Source organism: Haliotis rufescens, unplaced genomic scaffold, assembly GCF_023055435.1.
Source record: "Haliotis rufescens isolate VD_foot unplaced genomic scaffold, xgHalRufe1.0.p SCAF_20, whole genome shotgun sequence".
In the NCBI taxonomy this organism is placed as follows: Eukaryota; Metazoa; Mollusca; class Gastropoda; order Lepetellida; family Haliotidae; genus Haliotis; species Haliotis rufescens.
In genome coordinates, this window is record NW_025963891.1 from 19,726,484 (window position 1) to 19,754,260 (window position 27,777).

At 38.0% G+C, this 27,777-nt stretch overlaps 1 protein-coding gene across 1 annotated transcript in view; it reads right to left on the bottom strand.

Moving 5' to 3' along the window:
- Nucleotides 1–27,777, bottom strand: part of LOC124137401 (RYamide receptor-like) — a 73,415-nt gene that overhangs the window by 19,803 nt on the left and 25,835 nt on the right. The window contains exon 2 of the mRNA XM_046503689.2: nt 7,376–8,195. Within this exon, the coding sequence (XP_046359645.1) occupies nt 7,376–8,194 (819 nt within the window). The 5' untranslated portion in view covers nt 8,195. The remainder of the gene's footprint in view (nt 1–7,375; nt 8,196–27,777) is intronic.

The window sequence follows — 27,777 nt, forward strand, 5'->3', positions numbered from 1 at the left end:
CATGACTTTCAACGGATTTGGGATATCCACTGACCTGATCCTGATATTTTTTTTACAAATTTGGTTTTTGGTTGTATAATATTAATGTATAGTTAACGTGTCGATTCCCAAACTAAAAAATGATGTGTTAACCCAGAAATTTGTACGTAAAACAATTTAGTGTGGAACAAACAACCAACAAATTGTATACAATCAGCAATTGTATTTCACACTTAACTAGGTTTACAAATCAATACAAATTACTGTACAGCAATTACATTGGCAGTATTCAGTAGACTGGTAGTATAATTCTCAATGGCAGTATGAATGGCTCGTCTTGATGTGTAATGTCAGATGAAATGTGAGTTGAAATGTGAGATGAGACAGGTACTCGTCCGCTCCACTTATATAGTCAAACTTAACTCCAGCACTTTCCACACAGTGCTAGACCATTCTAGTGTCACAAGAACATCGCAGCATATTCTACATGTTTCTATAACGCTTGACATCCATCCATGCCCTTCCGGAGGTTTACAGAAAATTCGAACATCTAATTATAACTTGCTCACCACTGCCTACATTAAAAATTACTACATTCCTAATTACTAATCATTGTTCAAACATAATGCAATGAACTTCTATTGAATATCAGAAGCAATATTATACAGTTACACTCATTGTGTAACAATAAATTACTCTGCCATATAACAGTATGCATAAAATAAAACGCCAAAAAAAGCAATCGTCACACTCGTCACACTGTGCCACATGAAAAAATAAAAATGTAATGTTCGTTACTTTTTTATCTGATTATATCATATTCATAACTTTATGTTTTTACTGAAAAATGTTGGATAAATATATAATTGTTGCCAATACACTTTTAACTTTACATCGTAATTGTGTAAATCATATCTCGATTATTTTTTTTTATGTCCCTCTAGTCTCTTTACATAATACACACATAAACTTTAGTTATGTGTTTTTTTCTGACATTAGTTGTAAATATAATCGAATTATGCAGTGTGGTTGTACTTAGTTAAATCACCATGAACATCATTCGATGTACTTTTGGTATCATTTCGACCTCAAAGCTACAAGAACTTTCAAGAAACATTAATCCAACTGTTTTACATTGTCTGTCGAGATAAACCACCTCAAAACTTTCCCAAGACATGGTTATACCTTTATCCATCTTAATAGCCCACTTTGAAGGCATGCGCGAACATTACATCTATTTCTGCCTAACCTGCTGCCGCTGTGTCTGAAAAATATAATTTTCGAATTACAGACCGATCATGACCCATTTATCCGATGAGTCAAATTGTACATGATATATCGGACATGTCTGACTGGCTTTCACAATATCATATTATATCTGATGTATATGCCTTTGAATAAAACTACCTCTATTGAATACAAATTGGGTTATTATAAGTTTCTGCACCAAAAGGACTGATACGTTTATTCGTTATCTTTAAATCACTTGTGTAGCCATATGACCTATCAGTGGAATCTCTGGAACGAGGTTATGTTGAGACATTATGAGGTATTAGTATACATTAAACCATTTCTTCTGCCAGTACGTTCTGCATTATTCTATATTCTTTAAAAACGAACTTTCAGTTTTTTCTGTATATACCCATAGTTTCTGTTCGTATATTCACGAAAACGAATCAGGTTATTTATGTAGCAGTCGTCGAAATAAAGTTTCTGCAGTTCATATTCAAATTTGATCTACAATCGTCATAAACGGAAGTAGAATATTGATTCAAATACATTTGCAAATGGGCAAAACTTGTCTCCGAACATCAAACGTGTCTCCTAAATGTTCTTTGTTATAGGTGCCATTTGACTTAACCTTGCGATCGTTGTGCCTGATATATGGCATGGTCAATTCGTGAAGGCGTAAAATTAAGATCACCAGCCCCCTGAACTGTGCAATGATTTACCACTTCTGACCATCACATCAAATCTGACCGTTTTATCTCAGGATCTAAATTGTGTCAGTAATGACACACGTGGCACTTGAAATACAGGAATATATACCCCTTCTACTTGAAGTTGAATAGAAAAACCGTCTGTAGGTCGATTTCATGAACCAGTGACCGTTAAAGGATTCGAATATTGCCTGTGGGTAATCCTCGTTCGATTATTTGACGGCTCTTTTCCGAAGTCAATCTCAAGAAAGTGTGAGTCAACTATGTTGATAGCAATTTTCGGGGATCATGTAAACTGTTTAGAACTTGACTCTGAGGGTGTAAGATCGTTGGAGCCAGGATCTCTTTCACGAAACGTCTAATAACAACGCTATTCCTCTTCACCCAGAGCTGGTTCAGCAAGTAGATCATCCTTACACATTTAGAGACATGACAGGTTCCGGCAAAGGGTCAGGTGGTCTATTCACGAAGCTGACTTATCGCTAAGAGTTTGGTAATGTTATCGTAACGAACTAATTAAGCTAAATGTAGTTTTAAAGCTGCGAGAGAAGCAATATATTTTCGATTTACGACAAAACATGACCTGTTTTAAGGGTTGACGATAGGTAAACTTGTGGAAAACATATGGCATGTTAAAGAAAAAGAGTTGGTAGAGTATGTCTCCTGAATGATCCTTGACTACAAAACCAGGTGGTTCCACCTGCGCTTCCAAAACACGAACAGCAGATCTCTGGTCAACACGTCACAATCACCGCATTTACCAATAATAAAATATGTCAAAAGGTGGTCGCGATTAAAAATATCTTCTTCATATATTTCCGTTGAAAACAATTGTAGCGTGTGTGAATGCTTTTGCACTTGCCGTGACATTTTCGTGACAAGGGAAGTTTATAATATTCCGAAAGATGGGAAGCAACGGCACCCCTGCAAACGTTCCGCGTCATCTGCCATGCGTTGTCTTTGCGACATTTCAGTATTGTACACAATCACGTGTATGATATTCTGCTTACGCTGAATGCGAAAGAAGCCGAAAGTCGGTTAAATAATACCGTGAGTTTTACGCTCGACGTCTTGCCAATGCAAAGAGTATCTTTATTCTTTTGTTGGCAAATATGCATGTACATGCACAGACAATCATTACACTAATATTTAACAACCATACGTTGTTTGCTAAGGGAAATTATTAAAGATTTGCGTTCTGAACAGTACATGTAATCAATCAGTTACTCGTAGTATTTTATTCCAGCGAACCCCGAGTTGTGAAAGATGATGATTCAGAATATCGATGGTCCCAGAAGAGTTCTTGAGCTGATAAGCTTGGTTTATGGAAGTTTGATAAAGGGAATTAAGATCAGTCTTGCATATTAGTCTGTTAGGCAAATGAGAGTCAGTTCTTTCATCAAGTGCGATACAATATGAATTCAATATTAAAACAAAAATGAAACTGTTACAAACGACATGTAAGTTTTTACATGTATTATCGCGTTTCCGCTATTTACATGTTACAACCATGATCGTAAAGTGATGTTAGCATGCGACATTGGACGTTGTATACATATAACTAACAATGTAACGTTTGCAATCTAACACAGACAATATTGATTCCTGCATAACCCTGCATTAATTTCTTCATATCGTCGCAACATGATACATGTGTAGTACAAGAATTATTTGTGCGATTACAGGAGTGTTTCAGAGGTTGAATTCTATTGGCCTTGTTCGTGCATTGACGGATCTGTTGGTCTTTGATAATGGAAATCGATGTGTGAAGGACTCTGACTGCCCCAGTTCCAACACAGTGCCACCATCTGTCAATCGGCAAAGTGTGGAGGTCGATTCTTCATGACAAACACGCAAAGTTCCCATTAAAATCAGGGATTTAATTTTTTGCTGTTTGAAAAACTGATGAATGCGTTCTGGTTTTGCTGAAGAATTAGATCTTAAATCTTCGATAATGATTCATTTTCCACTTAAAGAGTGGGAAAGAAATTGGGTAGAATTCAGACGGTTTTGTTTGTTGCGAGCTTGTTTGCTCTATTAACGTAGAATTCCAAAACAGGACTTTAACAAAGTAAGCGCAGATGATTCTCGTTCGATTAAGTATCTAGGGATTGAATACTGAGGCGAAAGCTGTGGATGGTGAATGTTGTGAATACATTAACCATTATCTGTGTGCAGCAAAGGATGTCCATAATGTGGTTGTCGTTGCGCTGTAAGCCCAAGATCCGATAGACATGCATGAACATTGTATATATAACGGATGGAAAGAAATAATGGGATGCATCTTTCATGAAGCCATGTATATAGGAGCATCCCAAATATCGACGGCTCATTGCAAACATACCACTGCAAATAGTGCCACCAAACGCAGCAATGAAACTCACAAACGTTGAAAGCATGCGTCAACAATGTGTTGGTCGTAAACATACATCGATGCGCATGTGCATCCTCCTTGTTGTGGAAACAAGACAATACATGAGTTCAGCACAAACATATTAGTTAATTAGTAGCACTGGGTCTGGAATATCTATATGACTAGCTGCAGCAGTGTGGTGTCACGACTGTGAAATCTCAAAAGGCAAACATGGGACGTTGTTATGAGACTTGGTCGTGGAGGGAAGCCCAAAACAATCCCTCTCGACGATCGCTAAATGAGGATAATTGCTTTACGGGATCGCTTTATATCCTATACACAAGTAAACACTGAGTTCAGAGCAAGGACAAACATCAGACTTAGTGACAAAATGATCCGAAATCGCCTCATATCGACGGGAATCAAAAGTAGTCATCGTGATAGGCATCGTGTGCGACCGTCTCAAACTGATTTATTTTCACAGTGGTACGAGCAAAACCACAGATGTACATACCGCAATCTCATTTCAAAGAAAACTCTGATATATTAATGTGAGAATTATCAGTAATAGAAATATTGCCAAATTTCACAATTCATGATTGGCGTTGCATGTGTACCCCACATGGGTAGAGTGTGTGAGGCCCATTTCTGGTGGTGATATTGCTGGAATATTACTAAAAGTGGCGTAAAACCATACTCACTCACAGCAGTGTTTATCAAACACACATATATAGATTTGTACAAGACAAGAGGCAAACGAAAGACGATCATAAACCAAAGGTCTAAAAGAATATTTACGTACAACATTATCATGCTATTTGAAGTATAACTTGGTAGTACTCCTCACAACAAGTTGAGGAACACCCACAACTGTAACACTGTGTGTTGCAATGCCCAGAAGCCACAACAGATTAACCATAGTCATATGAAAGAATGGTGTGTTATTTCACTTCTGTTGACGTGAATTAATTAAAGATTATTGTCATGATCCGCCACGCGGTGACGGCTTGATAAAACTCTCCGGATCCAGGGCCTAAAAACAATCAATTAGTTTTTACACAAATCCAAGGATTGTTTTAAAAAACCACTTTCGTCTGTACAGTTATCACGTTTAAGTGAATAGTGAAAAAGTTTAATATTCCTTTCATAGGTAGAATTTAAAACGTGACTTGAAACATTCCCAGCTCTCTTTTATGAAGAAAACACACCTCAGCCCTAAAAGTGAAGAAAACAACATGACACCCCAGCCCAACCCATATTAAATGGTCTAAGTAAAACTTTTACATGTGGCTACCCCGTGTGGAATCTGGGTCAGAATAGATCCCAAACTTAAGCTCCTTGTGCCTATCTTTACGAGGCTACCAGATGGATCAAGAGACCATGCTGTACATGTGCCATTGATTGCGTGCCATTGCACCAGACAGCGAGGGATGTGGCTCGTAATATCAATCACTGCTTTGTATGGTCCAGACTCGATTAATTACAGGCCACTACAAAAAAAACATATACACAAACCGGTTTCTACGATATGGTGCTGCTCTATGTATTTAATATGCCTACAATCACGGTACATAAAGTACCGCGTGTTTTGTGGTTTTGCTGTTTTTAACCTGGGTGAAATTTCCGTTAGGATTTCCAAGCCTACAGACATTAAGTCACAACGAACACAACAAAAGGGGATACGTATTTCTCTCTAGATTGTTTCAGTCTTTGAAGTAAGAATAGAATGTTTTTTAACGGGCGATTTCTTCATCAAAAACATGTTTGAACATTTCATTATTTCCTGCACGGCTTACATCCTTTTGAAGGATTGTAATACTGATGTCAACAGCTACAATATCGTGTCATAGACTACAGACAGGGATAGCATACTTTACACCGTGCCACCATATCCCTTTTGTGTCGTGAAACATCACTCGCGAACTATTTCATGCAACATTAACTATTATTCTTTGATCTAAAGTTTCTTGTAATGTTTTACGAGTTGTCGAGGTTGCGTCTGTGGTTCATCATCTTTGCCAAGTGGAACTTCAACATAAAAACACACATCTACACGATTGGTAGGAGATGACTTCAATTGAAACGAACCATTAACATATTTCGCGTCCGTAATATGGATTACGGTTTCAGTTGAATAACTATTAAGCTCCACCGATGAGATTCCGGGACAGAAAGGATTGTTTGTACCCATGGTTGTCGTACAAACCGACTAAAATGTGAATCGACTGATCACTTCTTGATTATGTTTCATCGTACTCCAACGGGGTGTTCATACATTCAACCACTGGTTTACATGGTCACACTCGATCATTTACAGGTCGCCGTGATATAGCTAGATATAAATAACTGCGGCGTAAATCAACGTTCACTTATATTCAAAGCACTAGGGCACAACTGACAGGTGCGCCATGAAACACCCTTTTCATAATTTCATATGCGGAATTTTTTATTTAAACTTAAAAGAACTTTTGAACATCATTTTCGTACTGTAATGATGAGAAAAATAACTGCTCTGTTTTCAAAGAAGTGCTGGGTTACCTGAAGATGTAACCACCCTTAAGAAAATTTGAACCGAACCATCGGGGGTTTATTGTGATTATATAACATCTGATTGACCAATCAGAAGAGAGTTATTTCCAACTTCACGGTAGATTTCGTGTGTGTTTTTAAACGAGCACATGGTTTGCCGTTGAACGCCATGATGTAACTGAACCACTGTTGAAAGAAATGTAAAACCAAACTCACTCATTCCGATGTTTTGATTACAATAGGATCTATGTCATATCCTGAAGCGCAGAGAGACCTGGGGGGAATTATCCTTATTGAGACTAAGCCAGTGCTTGGAGCAATAGATCTTTTCTCTGATAGGAGGAGCCACGTACACTATTATTGAGAACATCCAGATCATGTCCAGCGAACACGTATTTTTGTCTTGTTTACCCCGAGGACAAACTATTTTATCCAGAATTTGTTAGAACGTATTATTTTTTAAACCCGTAAAATGACATTGCAAATACTGGTAATAACACTTTCTGTTTCGAAATGTCACTTTCTGTTCAAACTAATTATGCCTTAGTGTTTTTATATGCCAGCATTGGCTTACCTTTTTCTTAGATTCTGCCATCCTCTGGTCTCGACTAGACACAGCTTCCCCTGGTGGTTTGTTGATCCACATGACAAGTATAATTTGGCCATAGGTGATGGCCATCACTACCAGAGGCAGCATGTACTGCAGGATCAAGATAGCCGTGGAGTAGATTCTCTTCGATTGATCATCATCCCATATTTCCTCACAGAACGTTGGTGCTGTTGGGTAATCCACGTAGCGATGTGTTCTGGCATAATAGGCAGTGGGTGTAGGCACGGCTAGAGCCAGGAACCACACTATGCAGATAATAAAGAGGGCTTTTGATTTTGTCAGCTTTTGTCTGAGAGGGAAAATGATTGCCACATATCTATCCATGCTTATAGCAATCAGAGTGAAGGAGCTGAGAAACACTACGACTACTTGAAGGTAAGACCAGGCCGGACACAAGAAATCTCCAAAAGGCCAATAGTTAAGAATAAGATTTGCAACAAATGTTAAGGGAATGCAAAACAGCGCCATTAATAGATCACTAATAGCAAGGCTGACTATGAAGAGGTTTATCACTGTCCTCATCCGGCTTGCCCTCATTACTGTATAGCAGATGATCAAATTCCCACCAAAAGCAAGTATGACAATCAAGGAGTACATTGTGATAATGATGGTCTGTGTGTACAGAGGAACAACCAATGGTTCGTATCCTGGGGGTAACGGTGTACTGGCATTCCTCTCTAATACTGTAACATTGCTGTGATCTGCCGGGGCTTTACTTGGGATAATCATCTCGAATGTCAAATTTGGTTCCTCGTCTTCCGCCATGCCCAAACCATTCGTCATCCTGTTGACAAAATGAAGAGTACACATAAGGCAATAGTCTTCGTAAATATCAATAAGTCAACCTGAACATGTCAATGATATATCTGTGTTCACAAGCCACATTTCATAAGTTTTTTCGCGTATTACTATATAGTGTATTGTTTACAAGGTGATGCTCTCTTTTATTTAGGATCCAACCAATCACAAAATGTTCTCTCCGACACAATGACGTTTTAGGTTACAAATTGATATAATAAAATAGAATATTATTGAATTCCACCAAGAAGCTTGGAAACAGTTATTTCAACTGAACTGTTATGGACGTATCTTGTGTTTAATATTAAAAAAACTCAAGATAAAAGGGCACATTTTGCTGTGGACATATTTGACAAGAAAAGCAATTAATTTGTCACTTTTCTCTTTCACATGGACTTTCTCACTGACAGTTTAATGCATAACGTTACCGTGCAAACGGCTCTATGCGCGGTCACTCTATTACAAAGCAAAAGAAAACTGGTGAGGAAGAAGTGAAGCAATTTATTACCTCATTTCAAACAACAAGTTGCAATCGTCGGTATGTACATGTGCATCAGAGCACACTTAAAGATATGTGTCAGTAAAGACGTGTACATCTGTTTAAACTTATTTCAAAGAAGAACTGTAATTTCGAAAAACATGCCTCAATAATAGCTTGACATTATCTCTACTTCCTCTATCAAACTGTCATTCCATCAGATAGGATCTTTTCTCTCTCCCTAGTTTTCAACTTCATTAAATTGCATGTCTACTTATATGTAATTTGTTAACAGAAAATTGCTCTGTTGTTTTCCACGTCAGGAAGAGAATTTTCAGGCATGTTACCGTGAATAGCCTGAACAAACAGAACCTTCGTTTTGAAGGTAAAAAGTTAATACTCCTGTGACGTACGCGGTATATTGAGAAATTAACTTTCATAACTTTCAGGTTCACTGTATTGCTGCCATGAAGATTTGCACACAGATTAAGTAAATCTAAACCAAATTTGCTATCAGAACATGAAGAAAGCTGAGCATGATTTGTCAGATGATATACAGTTCAATTTTCAGTCATTGTTTACTTTCAGATTTAATTACATCTAACAACATATCTCATCATATTTTGATATCCTACAAGGACAATGACAATAATGAAAACAAAACCTATGACATTTGCCTGAAATTGAATCTATTTTGTTTCATCTCAAATTGACTGTATTAGATACTAGATGTTTTCTTTTCTTTTCTGTCTGCAATATTTCTTTCACTACACAGGTTCTTGTTTTCTTCTCGTAAAAGGCATAAGTTATACGGTTCATATAGGTACAACGTGGACCATATGATACGTGCTCCTGGCTTCAACAATGCCGGATACAAGATGTTTCATTTCAAGATGGTCGCCGCAGTAACACTGTCAATGGGTCAATTTCTTTTGAACCTTTTGTTTAAGGATAATACCTTTGGTTTGTTTTCTAAGTAGCATTAAGGTCAAACATGAACGTGAATACACATTTCCAATATATGAACATATTTCGCAATTCTTCAATGTATGCAAAAAGATATTTACCATGCAATTTTTGCATGTAAATATAAAACGACAACGCCAGAGAATTACCAATCTCGAATATACAAGGAAACCGTTTCCAATGGGCATACAAAAGGCAAAATTATATGAATGCATGCATAACATGTGTTCTAGTGAAGTTCACATGTCCCATATTGCGTAGAATATTTTGTTTCATGCTCGTAATGTTATGCTCCTGCTATAAGGATTCGACAACAAGATAGCTCAAGACAGATTTTCACTCAGTTTGGTGATGACACAATTGAACATTTGTTTAGCTATCAGAGCAAAACATTATAAAACTTATATTAACGAATTTAATCAATCCAAATAGAAAAACAAAAACCAATATTTAAGAACTATTTGCTGTATGGCAGCTATTATCAGCACGTACCTGTAGCTTAAGTATTTTTTCTAAAAACACTGTATATCAGCAAACATTTCATCAATGTTAATCCTTCACGCCGAAAGCCGGCTTCGATTCCCCACATTGGTACGATCTGTGAAGCCCATTTCTGATATTGATGGAACGTCGCCAAACACCGAGTTAAACCTAATTCTCTTACTCATTCCATGTTAATTTCGTTCTGATTCATCGCGTTTGTCCTACAGTGTCCTGCAGTCCTAAACAGGACTGTCAATGTATTTCGATATGCACTTTCACACAACGTTTTCCGGTATTTTACAATAGACATGACGAATGAAAAAAGCAAACTGGCGAACAGAATACACTGTACGTTTCTGAAGACTTATTTGAACCCAAAATCCTAACGGGAGATATCATAAGGCACATGTATGTTCGTACCAATATTCATGTTGGCAGTCGATGCGATGACCACCGTTACCTTCTGCAAATCGAATAATGTGTAATTTGGAAACACATCACGGATGCTATCGAGATAAAAGGTTTTGCGTATGTCTACAACGTATATAGATGACCTCACCGTCGACTGGTAGCAATATTCCTTCGAACTGACGTGCAAAGTAAGAGTGTGTGACCTTCGAAGACAGCTCTCTCTTATTACTCATTGATTACTGTTAATCAGTATATTTATTCATTTTCGGCGACACTTCGCCACTCGAAATGTCAAGACGGCTGATGATAATTCAATTTAACCCCAAAAGCACCTAGCAGAGACCATACAGACTATACTCCACTCAACAGTCAAATGTAACAATAAGATTATGTGTAGAATCCCAGGTTGTAACCCAAGAAAATGTAGCAGATGTTTTAAAATGATGTAGGTAATACTGTGTGTCAGTGTTTATAAACGGTTTTAAAAAAAAACTTCAATTATCGATTTAGAAGTCACACTGCAGCCACTGAACAACGGCCATGATGTTCCTAAACACAGTCACCATGTGTCATTTATTGGCAAGAGTTCTAAAATGCTCAAGGCATTAAATATTTACAAGAGAGCATCACAGAAGGAAAGTTCAAAATTGGTTTAAAGTGTCCGTGAGCGTAGACTATAAGTTTAGAATATGAATACCAGCAACATATCCTTGTGCGGATGAGTGAGTGGGTGAGTTGGGTTTGACGCCGCTTTTACTAGTATTACAGTTATATCACGTCGTGTCAGCTTAATGTGGGAGGAAAGACCGAAGTGATGCAGCTCTCAGACGTTTACCACTTCGGTGAAAAACACGAGCACGGGTATGGTGCTGACAAACCTAGAAACATAATTGGGGCGAAGCGGGATTCGAACCCACAATCATAGGTTTCTGGCGTGCTCAAGGGCCGCAACTCTGGACAGCGAATCGCGGCGCCTCAGGCGACTGGGCCACCCGTGTCGCCTTTGTGCGGATGACGTTCTATTTGAGAAATGACATATTTTGACAAAAAGTGTTTGATATTTCTTCTTGGCCATTGTTCATATTGATAGTCAGATCTGATACGGGTGTCTCGTTAGGTTACCAGGCATGATAGGAAAACATAATCTCAACATGTAAAACGGATTAAACTTATGCTAATTAATCTATTGTTCGAGCTGTGATTTATAAGAATATTAATAGTTTATCATGTATTTATTATTAGTTACAATATGTTTATCAACCTGGAAACGTAGTACGAAAGCAAAGATGAATATAATACATTGTTTCGAACACCCGATACATTTGCCCAGGCCACACCCGAAATCGATACAACGAGGTTCGACTGTATTATAATTATTACTGCAACTCGCGGTTTTCTGAATATCATTTGCGGCTATGGCATTTATGTACATCACAAAACCTGCACACAACATTTCGTGCCAATACATACAATCCCAATTGCAAAGTACCCAAAAGGATTGGAAACCAATTAAGTGATTTATCTTATTTATTAAAAACAAGACTTGGTTTATGATCCTCACAACTGAGTGCATGTGCTTTCACACGGCTTCTTTTCAATATTCCAGCAATATTACGGGGAGGGACAAAAGAAATGGGCTTCACACATTGTACCTATTGGGAGTTGAATCAAATCTGAGGCTTGAAGCACTAGCTAAAAGATGCCGCACCGCCCCTTATCAGCAAAAGAGTTTAAAACTAACATTTTGCTCGCGATCGACTGAAAATACTGATATGAATTAAATAATTCCATTAACAGACGTTAGCAAGGTAAGTTAGGATAGCATCATCAAGAAACGTAATGATTTTCCCTTGGTTAACAAATATTAAATTCTCTATAGCTAAGAGCCAGCATTGCTTTCGTGAACACGTCTTCAGGCCTTTTTAACTTACACTATCATGAACTTCGTCTGGTGACGTCGTAAATGAAAATGTGGATCCATTGAACGATAGATTTGTATAATTATTCACTATCTTACGGTAAGTAAAGAGATGAGTAATGGCAGCATCATGTGATGACAAGACATTGTTACATTGGGGTTACACGTCCTATAGCGTTCGTTAACCCCGATTCAACATATGATAACTAATGGTCACACATGTCATACAGTCCAAAGCCAGGCACCACTAATATGATGTCAACACAGCTTGGGGTGACAGTGACTATTGTCGATGGGATTCGCAGTGGCTTTAGCTTTTAGTGGTTCTTCGAATGACTTCCTTAGCTGACATTCTAACCAATTTGCTAATTAACTTTTTCTGCCTGCTTGAAAGCTAAGATGAACCACCAATCTACTAAGGGCGCTCTGCATTTGTACTTACTAAATGTGTAGGAGACAAACAGTTAGAACCATAGTTTAGCATCAGCACCACGTGCGTTGAAGATATGTTTCACTATATGGTTGATAAAGTACTTCTCCTTTGATTTTGTTTTTCAGATTTCTTCATCCAAGTTTTATTCCTCAGGTATTTCTGGAGAAGGATCACATATCACATTTAAGTTCATCTCAGGGTAAAAATGTTGAATGCTTTTCAAATTACATGTTATCTCAATGTTAATTCTGCGAGTTGGAGTTGTTCACTTAACTTGATAGTCTTCTGGATATTATAGATTCTCATTTATTACTAATCTGCATTAATTAGTATAATGTGCATTTATCTGAAATTAAGATGAGCATATAAAACATTGATGTCATTACAAAGTGTTGTTTCTTGCAATATTTAATGGAATGGATTATTGTTAATAGCATGGAGAAACACACAGTTGACTTATATTTTGACATTTTGATAGAATGTTGAACTAACGGGAATGGTAATACACTATGATATAAACGCATGTTTCCATGTTTTTATATTTGATGAGAGGGTTGTTTTGACCGATGACGATGAAATAACGATACCCGTCTCCAAATTCAGATGGAACCCTCTGATCAACCTTCCCAACACTATATTCATAACGTTGTTATGTAAGATAGGTTGTCAGGGAGCTTTGAAAAAACAACTATACTGTGTGAGTTCTATGTGACGGCAGTACTGTGTGATACAACGTTGTGATCTCATCCTCAAATAGAAGGCCAGTTGACTCCAAACACTGTGATAAGGTTAATGCGGAATGGTCATGCAATATGCAATGATCATGTATTGGAAATGCCGTTGCTATCAGGGAACATGATAATTAACTGTCAGTGTCGGACGTAGAGGTAGCCGCGATATATCATTTGACAAATAGTCAATAGCACTTGTTGAAAGCAATTTGTTCACAAATTTAATAGCATTAACATTGGAATCATCTTCCCTTCTCTCTCAGTATGCAGAGATATCGAGCCAGAGCGAAATATGTTTCAGCAAAATAGAATTTTAATGTGTGTACTAATCAATGTGTTCAGAAATGTGAGTGAGTATGGCTTTACGCCGCTTTTAGCAATATTCCAGCAATATCCAAGCGGGGAACACCAGAAATGGGCTTCACACAATTTACCCATGTCGAATCGAACCCGGGTCTTCAGCGTGACGAGCGAACGCTTTAAACACTAGGCTACCCGACCGCCCCGTTCTGAAATGTAACTCGGGCATGACAATATGAATGAGTACAATAGACAATATAAACAATGCCATGAAAACTTTAAGCAAATGGGTCATTTCACAACTAGAGGCTCATCACGTGTCACAGTGTTCACTGTCATAAAATATGAAATGTTAAAGGGAGCTTATATTTGTTTCTTTTTCTAGAAACAGATGCCTTATTACAAACAATGTCAAATTTATGTTCGTCCATTAGGCAGCGGGGTACTGAGATAATCATGTCCCAAAAGGCAAGAATTTATCTATTTCACGTATGGCTTTGAATTAACATTAATATTGGTTTATTGTTTACTACAGCAACGTCCATGTAAAAGTATGAGCTAAACGCAAAATAAACATGCAGCAAAACGCGGATCCCACAATGTCTCTCAACTCCTTGTCCCAGGTCATCATGTCATTACAGTCACATCAGCAGCCTCGGATACTGATACTAGTCAAAGGGGGATAAATCTCATAATCACATTTATCCACTCTGAAGCTCAAGATGGTTGCCAGCAAGTGAAGCTGCTTTTGTTGTTGACTCTTTTTGCCGATTATTACCTAAATTAGTACTTTCGAACTGCATAGGTGTACTTAATCTTTGTTATTACCACACGCCAGAAAACTTTGTTGCTTTTCCTAAAAAACATAAATATTTGTATCATATTATGGGTAGGTTTCTCGGCAGGATAAAGCCAACGGATAAAAACGATATCCGTTGGGGTCATATGCGGATAGAGATGCAAATATCAAAGGTCAAGTAGGGACTACTTTCAGTGTTTATAAACAAACATGGCGTCGCCCTCGTCATTCCGTGATCGAGTCAGAATAAACCATCGGGAATCTGGATAAACTACAGGGATAATTGCTATCATTATCAACAGTAAAGTCTAATATACTGATAATCAGTGTCTAACTGTGACGTAGCTAAGGCATTTTATAAGTTTTGGCTACTTTGGAGATATGAATTTCGAAACAATTTTGCCAGGGCACGAGGACTAGCCAAGCGGGATCAGTAGCAATATCTGTGCTTGTAGACCTCTGCGGCTTGAAACCTTCTCCACAAATTAAAATAGTTGGATTTGGCCGAAATATGTTTGAATTGTTACCTTGTTTCGTTTTCTCGCTGTGTGTACATCTGACAACACTTCTAACGTTATGACAGGACAGACCGACTGTCAACATCGTCTGACCGTGGCCGTGACGTCTCATAGACTAGGGTTAGAGTAGCTTCCCTTTGACAAAGGGCAGTTACTCTAGCGGACATACCGATGGATTACCGCGAAAGGCAATTAAAAACAATTGCGTTGTTTTGCGTATATGTTGCTTCGCCACTGTATACAGATTTCAGTTGGAACTATATTGGCTACTGTCACTGTCCGACTGACACATCACTTACCCTGTGACGTAATAAATATTAATGCGCGCATTCCAGGAAAACTCGCAATGTTTCGGTAATGTTTGTGAGAGAGGGAAAGCGATTTTGAAGCACAGAATTAAAGCATGACATTATATGATAAAGAGGTTATCACGCAAGTGTGTTTGGGGCTGGTAAATATCCTGTATTAGGAATAAACATCGTATTTAGAGAGCCTTTGCCTCTATTTATATGCTTCTCCAAACTATGTTGTAATGTGGTCTCCATGTTCATAAGTGACCTTCTAAGAAGCACTAGTGACACTGCGATATCCACTGATATGAAAACATATCATTACCATCACAGGTCATTAACATTACCGGAGACCATATATGATCTCTGCCATTCCAAAGTATATGTGATGGTAATGGCACATTGTGAGGGTAATGACACAATGCATGGATCATATTCAATTGATGGGCAGTAAGAGAGTACTAATTTGGTCCAGAAAAGACATTTTAATTTTAAATTGCAGTTTCAGCACATTTGTTTCAGTCATTACCACCACACGTATTTGGAAGCTATACATTGTAGTACACAACTAAAATACCTACAATCACGAGTCAATAAAATGTACAATGATGACACCAGTTATGAGCTAAACTGGTGGCTGAACACACATGGTTGGATCTTGCCTTACATTAGCTTACAACTCCAAATGAGTCACATAACATTTTACCACAACAAATAAAACTCGTTCCACAAAAAGGGTGGGATGAAAATAATAGTCCAGTCACGTGATACGTTAGACCATTTTTAACTGTTATCAAAGACATTCACCTCTAAGATTCGCAAAACATACAACAATTATAATAAAAGATAAATATGTTTCAACGCTCGCATTACTGAAAGTGCGTGATGGAACCGTGTGGGCAGACAACAATAATCAATAATTATAAAACACACTCTGTTGGCATACGTATATAGTGCACGCCTACATATTCGTTCATGTAGGAAGCTGCTTTTTAAGGTAAAGGTCATCACTGGGTATTCCATGATCGTACGTACTAGTCAGGTTATGGGACAAAGAAACGAATTATTTATTTTCACATTATGCTGAACGGGTGCGGATGAATTAATTGCCACAGATGAATTTGCCCCCAAAAGAACTTAATCAGCAGGTTATGTATCCAAACATGAAACTGACAGAAAATAATGACTCACTTGGGAGATGAAACAACATACACGGAACAGAGAACGGAAATCATCAGTTTAATAATAGTTTCACAATGACAGTGTCTTTAAACACTGAATAAAGTGCTGTTATTCCCGGCTTCATTGTTCCGCAGAAGTACATATATGTAACCATTCATATATTTTTCAGTACCTTTCTAATGTCAAGGTTCTCAGACACACAAAAACAATGCAACATATACCATGTACTTTCTATTTGATTCGGGTCAAGTCACATCAAAAGAAGTATATTGAACAAAAGGCATCCGGCCCATATATCAGAGAAAGTTTTATATACAAATATAATCATAAATGTTACACATAGTGATATACACGTTAACTTGTAATGCATGTTTAATACATAGAGAACGACCTAATATATTAAACCCGTTCTTTGTCGTTAAAATCAAGCGTTTATTGGTGACAATGATAACATTTAATAATCTTAGACATGTAATTGATTTTTGTACCACAAACAGCTGATGGATAAAGATCTGCTTTGTATGGGCCAGCTTTTCAGTTTACATGCAGCGGATGTGAAATCAAATATGGAACGTCGGTGAAGACATTGGTGCTTGAAATGAGCCTGACATGTCTTATCGATATGAGTCACCGTTCAGTTTCGCTTGTCACAACGTTTATAACATAAAAAATTCTTTAGGTAAAAAAAAGACGAAACATATGTTATACACAAATATCAGTTTTACATGATTCATCGCTGAACGTAGTCAAACTTAAAAGCCCCCATATTTTCCTCAGATTATTACATTGCAAAGTCGAACAAAATGCGTTCAGAGAAGTATTGATCTATTTTGATTTCAATATGATTTTTTAGTGACAGAGTGAGTGGGTTGGTTTTAACGCTGCTTTTTATAATAAGCTGAGGTGCAAAGAAAGTATACCGAATGTTTTTGTAATTGTTAAATTTGATTATTTCTATTTAGCCATCGCTTATTCTTGCAACTGTTTGTGAAAAGTTATCTTTGGTTGGGTAATTTTGTGTACAAATGCATTAGTTCAATGATGACGGAAGTAAGAAATGAATTTGCAACCACGTAACCCCAATCATGTTTGAAATGTTCAGTATTTGTGCGGAAAAAAGTAAATTTAGTGATTTTCAAAGATAAGATATCTAAGACACTCATCAGCAGTTGCGTATTATGGGACAATAAAAAAAAATTAAAACCAGTTTTAAATCAAATTATATTTAGAAAATAAAACCATGCAAAAGCATTCTTTGAGTGTTGTCTTAGCGCCAATACAGTTATTGTTTTATATAATGTCGCTAACTGAAGAAATGTTCAATTGAAAATCAAACATATGCATATGATAAAATCAACTGAGAGGTGTAGTTTCGTTTGCACCTCGAGTTTATTTCAGTAATGTCACGTTGTGTCAGCTTGATGCGGGATGAAAACCCGACGTGACGCCGATCTTTACGTTTGCCTCTCTGGTGAAGTGAGTGAGTGAGTGAATGTGTAAGTGGGATTTTACGCCGCTTTTAGCAATATTCCAGCAATTTCACGGCGGGGGACACCAGAAATGGGCTTCACACATTGTACCCATGTCGGGAATCGAACCCGGGTCTTCGGCGTGATGAGCGAACGCTTTAACCACTATGGGCTACCCGACCGCCCCCTTCTCTGGTGAAACCATTGAGCAAGGGTATGATGCTGACAAACCTGGAAACAAACCAAACTAGGGCTAGGCTGGGATTAAGTAAGTATTCATTCTGTTGTTAAAATGAGAATTCATAATTCTGACTCACAATATTTGATGTTTCTTTTCTGAGAAGTATGAGTACAATTGTCGCTTTTTAGTCACTTGTCCAATAACATTGCATTCGGCTATACATTGCATTACAGTCATGCAAGTTTTATCCATATACGCCGCGACTATCGGATTTAATTAATGAACACAATTTTTCCCTGATGACCATCGACATACAAACTGAGTAACGTTAGCCCTGGAATGTGTACAACAAACTGCCTCCTCCATACAAACAGGAAGGTCAAGTTTGATGCTGTTATCTACAGGTCTGAGCGGTCAGATCAATCAATTGTGCTTCTTGTCTGATATGGGCCTTTCTCGGGGCTTACATTGGGCAGTCATTAATCATTATTTGAGCATCAAGTGGTAATTCAAAATTAGGTAGAGATTTCACACTTCTGCAAATATCCTTAGGCTGGAAACTAGAACCATGATTTCCTTGGACAAACTCTTGACCTGAGGTGCATGGCCGATTACCATTTCATGACTCCAATCAATGGCAGATAAACCGGTTTCTAACACGCAAAACAGCGTAAAATGACCAAACCGAGTTACGGATCAACCCCACTGGTCGTGAAAGGGAAGTTTACTTGTAATAGAATGTCCATCGACTTGCTAATTTGTGTCTGGGGATACGAAAACTGATGCACTTTAGCGTAAGTGTTTCCGATGTCTTTTTAGGCATAAGTGTCTGTCAAATGTCTTTGCCCGTTCAATACGACTTGCCATGAAACAACATACTGATTTGCAAGGCACGTCAATCTATCTACAACTATATACTGATTTTGGCATCTGTTGTATTTGTCATGAAATCAGTTAGGGGTTTAAGCAATACGACTACAACCTCTTCAACTAGGAAGCACGTTTATGGCTTGACTGAGCAGCAGACTCTGCTCTTTTAGTGCACTTTTGCTCAATATTGGTAATTTTACGACCAGCTGTTGCTATTGTGTCCCTACCTTCACCCTTAAGTAAATCATATAAATATACATTTTCTCATTGCGACAACCTGAAGGTTTGGAATTGGACGGCACACGCAATTATCCAAAGAAGTAACAACATTTTGACAGAAGTGACAGAAAAAATGTCATTAAAGTATGATGGTTCGAAGGTTACACAAAAGTGTCAAATGCCCCCCTACAAACATTTGCGTTTCCATAAGTACAACTTTTTTTCACAGGTTTGAATAGTGATCACATAAAACAAAGGGTTGATCGGTGTTTCAAAATACACTACTGTCGGAAGACATCCGATTCATTGTTTTACGAGGATAACTTCTGATGACACAGATAATCATTTCATGGTCGCAGGGAGCCAAGGTCTCGTGAAAGCGCATGCGTAATAGGCTACAATATTGTGTTGCTTATGTTAGACGTGAGAAGCTTAATAGGTTAACATCTTAACCTGAGCTTAACACCTGCTGACCATGAGCCATCCTAAAGGGATGTATTGAGATAAGAGATTTATCGTATGTAAACAAACATTTAAAACACTAGAATTACGGTCACAGCTTGAACTTTGTAATGTGCATGTCCTTTAATCACTATGACGGAATGTGATCACATATTATGTGAGCTAGTTTGATCGTAGGAATACTGGAGGTCACATTCTGACCCGGGTATGAACCGACATCATGATTACAATGTGCTCGTATAGTCTGTACCCGACATTTTCATTGTCCTTATCGAAAAGAAGTAACCTTTCGAAAGAACACTATTTAAAAGGCAAGTGTACAGTAAAATATTACTTGGCACCGACTTGCAATGCACCCAATAACAAACCCTGCAGCAGTTACTTGTCTTTAATTAACGCGAACGCTCATGCGAGCTAAACAACGCTCACGGCACGAATTCCTGTAAGAGTGTCCTGCTCGTGATACAGGTAATGTTTAGCATTCACTTTCACGGTTATTTGGGACATTTTAAACTTTTGAAGTGAAAGTAATTTGATAGAACTGGATGCACTGTTTCTTACTGTCCCTTCCATAAATCCAACTGAATCAAAAATGAAAAAAAATAACAACCAAATCTCGACAGAGCGACAATGTCTCTTCTAAGATTATATTTTCTTTCTGTGTACAAATGTCGTTTGAGACGTCAGGCAATAAATACTTACTTTTTTATGCAAATTGTGTGAATGGCGGTGATACCGGTAGGGCAGGACAATGTCATGCTTACCCTTTATGCGAACACCTGGTGTCATCACTGATTTTCAGTGGTCCATTCATATAATTTTCGCCAAATACAATCTGTTTTGGCAGATAATCTAGATTGGTTATTCGCTTGCATTGACAATTTATATGTATTAGATTTGATCTGTGATGGACTCTTGTAAAGTTTTATGCATTTGAATATGTATTATAATAATAATAATAATAATAATAATAATAATAATAATAATAATGATGATAATAATAATAAAAAACAAATCTTTCATTTATCAAATCATATGATACGTACATGTTTCAGGACCGACGCTACTTGAATATAAAAGTACATTTGTAAACAATAAAAATTGAAGTCACAAAAATATTTCGTTTTGATTTTTTTTCTTTTAAATTATTCTTCTTTGTTCTCAATACAATTAAGAGTTACATAACTTTACTCAGGTTGATTAAATCATGTAATATCAGTGCTAAAAGCAACATATAGTTCAAACGATCACTTTGCGTTAATACTGTTCATTGTAATTTCAGGATCATCGAGACACACGTACATGACTTTAAATGAACCAAGCAGCATACTTACATTATGGTATGAGTATATTCAGGATCTATTGGTTTTGACCACAGGCAAAAGCGATAATCCGTCACAAAGTCAGCTCTTGTACCAGGTATCAACTCAGTCCCTGGTGAGATGGATGAACAGCTTAACTACGAGCAAGCAGCGACATAAATATGTGCGAAGGTACCATTGGCAGAGCTGTAGCTTGTATGCATTGGCTGTTTGTCAGCACCCACACAGTTGTTAGCTGCCAAGTGGCATGAAATAACACTTACACGCCTTAATACGCCTCTCTGACACCCCCCCCCCCCCCCCCCCCCCCCAAGTTTATGTTTACAGATGAGCAGATATGTACCTAACAGTCTTAAAACTTCAAATTTGCTTTGATTACATGGTACTTCTATCACATAAGGGGTATCGATTGTCATTTTCTTAGATTTTGTTTCAACGTCCATGTAAGTTCCAAGAAGTATATATATGTCTTGCTTCGTTATCAGTGGAATATTAACAGTGTGGTGACACTGTTATAACAGCCGAAGGGAAAGTAGTTGATATTCACGCATCCACTGGAAGATTAACAATTCATGCACAACTCTAAGAAATGTCGTGGACCATTAAATGTTTTCAATATTAGAGTGAGTATGGTTTGTGCCGCTTTTATCAATATTCCATCAATATCACTGCAGGGGACATCAGCAATGGGCTTCACATATTGTACCCGTGTGGGGAATCGGACCCGGGGCATTTTCGTGACGAGCGAACGCTTTAACCACTAGGCTACCCCACCGCCCTCCATTGTTAGAGGCATATTTGTTTTCATATCGTTTTGATAAACGTACTTACATCTTATATGTACGCAAAGGCAAAAGTTATTATCACGTGGAATTAACTTAAACCGTTATATGGAATGTTGGATTTGAACAAGGGAACAATGTGTCTTCAGAGTAGCAGGTCCCAATTTAATTCTGGAAACCCATGTGTCAACAAACGTTCCACACTATGGTCAGTCTCGACCAAGGGTATTTCCAAAATTCAACATGCTGTTTTCATTGGTATATACTGAGGAAGAAAAAAAATAGTTTCGAAAAATCTAAATATTAACAATGCCGCTAGTGGTCCAGAATATTTTCTTTGGCTAAAAACTCGTGTTTTTTTGTTTTGCCAATACACAAAGGAGTGTTAAGAAATATCATCATACATAATTCAACTGACTTATTAAACTGAATTTAACTAATGTTTAGCGTCATTATTTTTTCTCCCATGGGCGAATAAAGTTTGCGCAAAACACATCAATTACCATGGTAACGCGGATGATAACTAGTTGTATATCAGTACAAAGCCAAACAACATCAGCTACCATGCATGAAGCAAATAGGAACATCGCACCGGTGATTTACAATAATGGATGTTAAAACTTCAAACCCAATAAAGACAAGACGGAATACATGTTCCCTGGCACAAGATAGCAGCTAACAAAGGTAACTGATACACCAGTTATCACTGGCAACTCACAGGTTCTACCGGTTAATCAAGTCCGTAACCTTGGAGTTGCGGTTGCGAGGACCACTGTCATCTACGACACAGACTCTTGCTTTGCCCAGACAGCTAACATCCAAAAACGATATATTAGGAAAACCCGTGGGTTCCTTGATGATGAGACCACAAAACTTCAAATGCACAGCTACGTTTAATCTAGGCTCGACTACTGCAACTCATTACTAAGTGGCACCACATCAATAAACCATCTACAGAGACACCAGAATACGTCTGCACTCATCGTCACTAGAACCATGAAAACAGAGCATCCTCTTCTAAGAGAGCTTCATTGGTTACCAATATAGAAGCATACAACTCGGACCATCACCTACAACTCCCTCTCAAACTATTCTCAAACAACTATTCTCTCGACCAACCCTCGCGTCAACTAAACTCAGCTGACAGTATGTTCCTCGTGTATCCAGACACCAAGACACGATTGGCTGATAGCTTTCTCAGTATACGCCCCTGTCCTTTCGAATTCCCAGCCAGTCGACCTAAAAAAAGCTCCAAGCAAAGAAACATTACGCAAGAAACTAAAAACCACATAATTGCAAGAAGCATACTGCTGACTTGTAATTTTATACCAGCTCATAAAAATAACTTGGCTTACTGTAATAGAGCCTCTTAACAGCAAAGACGTCGGAATTTAGGCGCTTTAGAAATGCATTATTATCATCATCATCCTCATCTTTGTCATTAATCCAACTAATTTTTAACTTATATCAGCGAATTTTAGCATAAGTAAAAACAAAAATGTTTCCCTTTATTGCAAATTTCTGGTTGCTAAATCTTTCACCATATTTGAGATACGCTATGAATATATCACGTGCTTCTAAAGTAACACGATATTCATATATACTATTCCTGATATATTATTTGTTTCAGGTCATTGCATTAACATTCTGTGTAGTTATTAAAGTTTTTTAACGGAATCGCCGTAGATCTGGGAGATAATGTGTGTACAACTGATTACGATTTCCGGCTTATTTATGAGAAAATACACACGGTAATCTTAGGCCCTGTGTATAAAACGACGCCAAGCATAACAAGAGATACACATTTAAATGTTTTATCGAAGACATTACATATTTATTGACCAAGTTTGTTATCACCTGCTCCTTCATCCAAATTCGATGAAGGTATACGATGCAGTTTTTTCCTGCGTATAATTCTAAAAAATCTCATGCATTATTTTTTTTTTTACATCCGAAGAATGTGGGTAGGGGAGGTAACTCAGGTCACTTGACAAGGAATTCAGATATCCGGAAATTAGTTTATCCGGACACTATTTGAGAAAAACGCAAGTGTCCGGTAAGCGAGGTTCGGCTGTACTGCGATTGTCCATTTATCCATTTCATCTAACTTCTCATTGTATATTTGCATGGAGTCAATTTCTCTTTTACATTGATCATGCGGCAAATGTCTAGTCCACTTCCTGCGTTAATTACACAAGCAATAAGCTATCACTGATTAACATATTTATTGCTTGGGTATTGTCCTTTAAAAGTGAATGTATTTATTATCCAGATTAAATAGCCAGCTTCCTATTAACGAAATTGATTTGCTCACGCCTGATTATTTGTTAATTATTGTCAAAAGGGCATCAGAAATGACCTGTCAATGGTCTAGAGCTTCCTGGTATTAAGTGCAATTATGATTTTTTTTAAATACATTAATTTTGTTATTTTAAATTCGTGTGTTTTTTCTAAAACACGTTTATATTCAAGGTGCAAAGTCCTAAAATCACTCTCAACGAGAAGAGAACAGAACGTTTCCTCTCACAGAGACCACATCAGAATATGTGTGAGTGATGGAGTTGGGTTTAACGCCGCTTTTAACATTATTCCACTTATATCACGGCGTGTCAGTTTAATGTGGTAGGAAAGCCCGAAGTGATGCAGGTCTCAGACGTTTACCCCTTTGGTGAAACCCACGAGCAAGGGTATGATGCTGACAAACCTAGAAACATAATTGGGGCGACCCGGGATTCGAACCCACAATCATAGGTTTCTGGCGTGCTCAAGGGACGCAACTCTGCACAGCGAATCGCGGCGCCTTAGACGACTGGGCCACTCGTGCCCCCTTCAGAATATGAACATATCGGCTGCTCGAAGTAATGAAGTTGCGTCACAAGACTCTGCCTTGGTGATAATGGATATTCATAGCAATCAGCAGTAATTTGTATTCATTAAACTGGAATGCTGTACAACCACCCTGACTAAAACACGTTACTTTGATTTTTACCCCGTCAGATGTTTATAAGAAACAGTGGTCTAGTGTCTAGGGGGTTCAGTGTGGCGCTAATGATATAATCGCAAAACTCGCAGACACCACCATTCACTCCTTTCCGTAACCCGTTGGCCCGCCATTCACCGGAATAGCACCGGCGATCCCTTTAGGTATAATCGTATCGCTCGAAAGCATCTGAGCTCCGCACTCAAATTCATAGAATCATGAAGAGACGACGATCCAATGGTGCCCGATCCCTGATCATCACACTAGTGGTATTTCATAGAAAGGTATCCGTTTGTTTTGAGGTATGAACGAGTGTTAATTAATAAAAAGCATGTGCTAAATAATCAGCGCTCAGATATGTGTAATATATTTTCTATCAAAGTCTGTTTCCTCTGTCCACAGAGACGGATTGCCCATTCTCTAGCCACGCTCCGCTCTATAAGCCCACTATTTGGCTCACTGAAGCAACGTTGAATCCATGCGGAAGTGCATATCTTGCAAAAGGTGCGTGGGACCTTTGCTTTCAGCTTGTGCAGTAGCTTTTAGAAGCAACATTGGTACAATCCCATTTAAACCAGTAAGAATACACTAACTGGTATTCTTCTAAAACGTATCCTGTCTAAACCTACAAGCCAATTCCTACCCAAAACAGAGTTTTTCGCGGATAACGAAATGGAGGCTGATTCATATGGTGACAATGTATTGTAATAATGTAGTGTGTACATATGGTTTTACGTCGCTTTTAGCACTACTCCAGCGATATCACGACACTAGACACCAGAAATGGGCTTCAAATATTGTGTCCATGTAAGGAATCGAACCGCGACGAGCGAACGCTTTAACCACTAGGCTACCCCACCGCTCTGTAATAATGTAGATATATAAGAGAAAATATTATATGGATATTGTCACGTTACAGTTTATTGAGGGAATGTCCGTTGTTGTAACGGGTAATTATAACTTTATGACCTTGCCTTTTCCTGCAATCTCCAAACTTGTTATTTGAGGAGAATGTGATGGATATACCGTCTGAGTAAGTAAGGTGTTATACATGTTCATATTTTGATGTATATACATAAAGTAAAGATGGCAGAAATGGATAGTCTAAGTAACTTACGCACATACAAGTGTCCTGTAGAGGCTCCATGACTTTTGTTGATTTGGTTATGAAAATGTTATCTTTGTTGTTTCAATGTAGAACATATGAGTTGAATTATGTGTCTCGATACTTGTAGACACACTTTGTGTATTTGCAAAAGAACAAAACATGGATTTTGAGCAAAATAAAAATGAAACTCGTGGAAGGGACATTTTGTTTTCGCCCTTGGGCGAAATATTTTAATCAAGCAAGAAATCAGTTGAATTAAGTTAATTAAAATAAGTTGAAATATGTCAAGATACTTGTGGAAACTTCTATATATATTTGCAAAACAAAAACATTTTGAGTCGTCGAGCCAAATATGTACCATATATATATATATATATATATATATATATATATATATATATATATATATATATATATATATGAAAACAACATGTTAAATTTTGGGAATACCTTTTCACTGAAACACGCCTCAGCGCGGAGAGTTCCTTGACAAATGGGTTTCCAGAATTAAAATGAAAAGCTTGAAGAAACGCAACCAACCAAATATCGCTTGTTGATGACGATGATGATGATACTGAAGACTTATAAGCGTACAGGAGGACCCGATGTCGCTTGAGTTGTATGCCTTTTTGCGAGAAACGGGTGAAATTGCTTCAAATGTTCTCCATGAAAAGGCCAGATATTCAGTCCCACATCATTGCCACAATAACCAATCCTTCGTCGTGCAGGATTCAGAAAAAAACACTTTTGAATGTTTGGATGAGATTTCACCATGCCACGCCTAAGTGAAAATGACTGATGGCGAGCCATAGGAATTCTTGAATCCGGTACCTCGCAGCATGATGTCGCAGACCATTTCCACATCCAAAGAAACACAATGTGGCAACTAATGGCGACATCATCAATAGTGTAACCAAGTCAGAGACAACCCCTTTACTGTCCGCCCACCAGTGACAACTCATCGCCAAGATAGATTCAAACCACGCATCTTCGACACAAGTACTAGATAGCTATAGCAACTCTCACGGACCCTACTATCCCTGGCAACAGAGGTGTGGCATCCATGCGCAATGCCTAGCCCGACGGCTAAACCTGACGGCAGACCATCATTGTCGACGTCTATAGTGGCGCAGACAACACTTACGGTGGATTTGCAACGCCTTCCAAATCCCTCAACTATGCTGCAGGAACTACTGCTTATCTACCTCAGAATGCCTTTCCCCGGGCAACGTTTAACGTTTAGTAGCTTGAATGAGGCGAAGGTGCCAGGCCGGTTCAACACGATTTTGCAGACACCCATTTTGCAGACAGGTACATAAGATGGGACAGGCAAGTTAATCTCACAGTGTAACGGAAGCTTCCAGAGTACATATTTGATCTGTTTAGATTGCTTTTGTTACAATGAATGTAGAAAAATGAGACTTGTGCTATATCAGTTTGGTTCAAAGGGACTTTCAACGGTTCTAAGTAAAAGGCCCTCCTACCTTAAACATAATCCTGTTTTTGTGTGAACTTACTGAGTAGACTCAGCCTTTAGAAAGGCTCTTAAACAAGCTCTTTATAACAACTCTGAACTGATATCAAGTCATGTCAAACACCCACGGAGGTTCATGAGCACATTTTACATAACATTTATAATCAGGGACATAGTTACACGTTAAGAAAG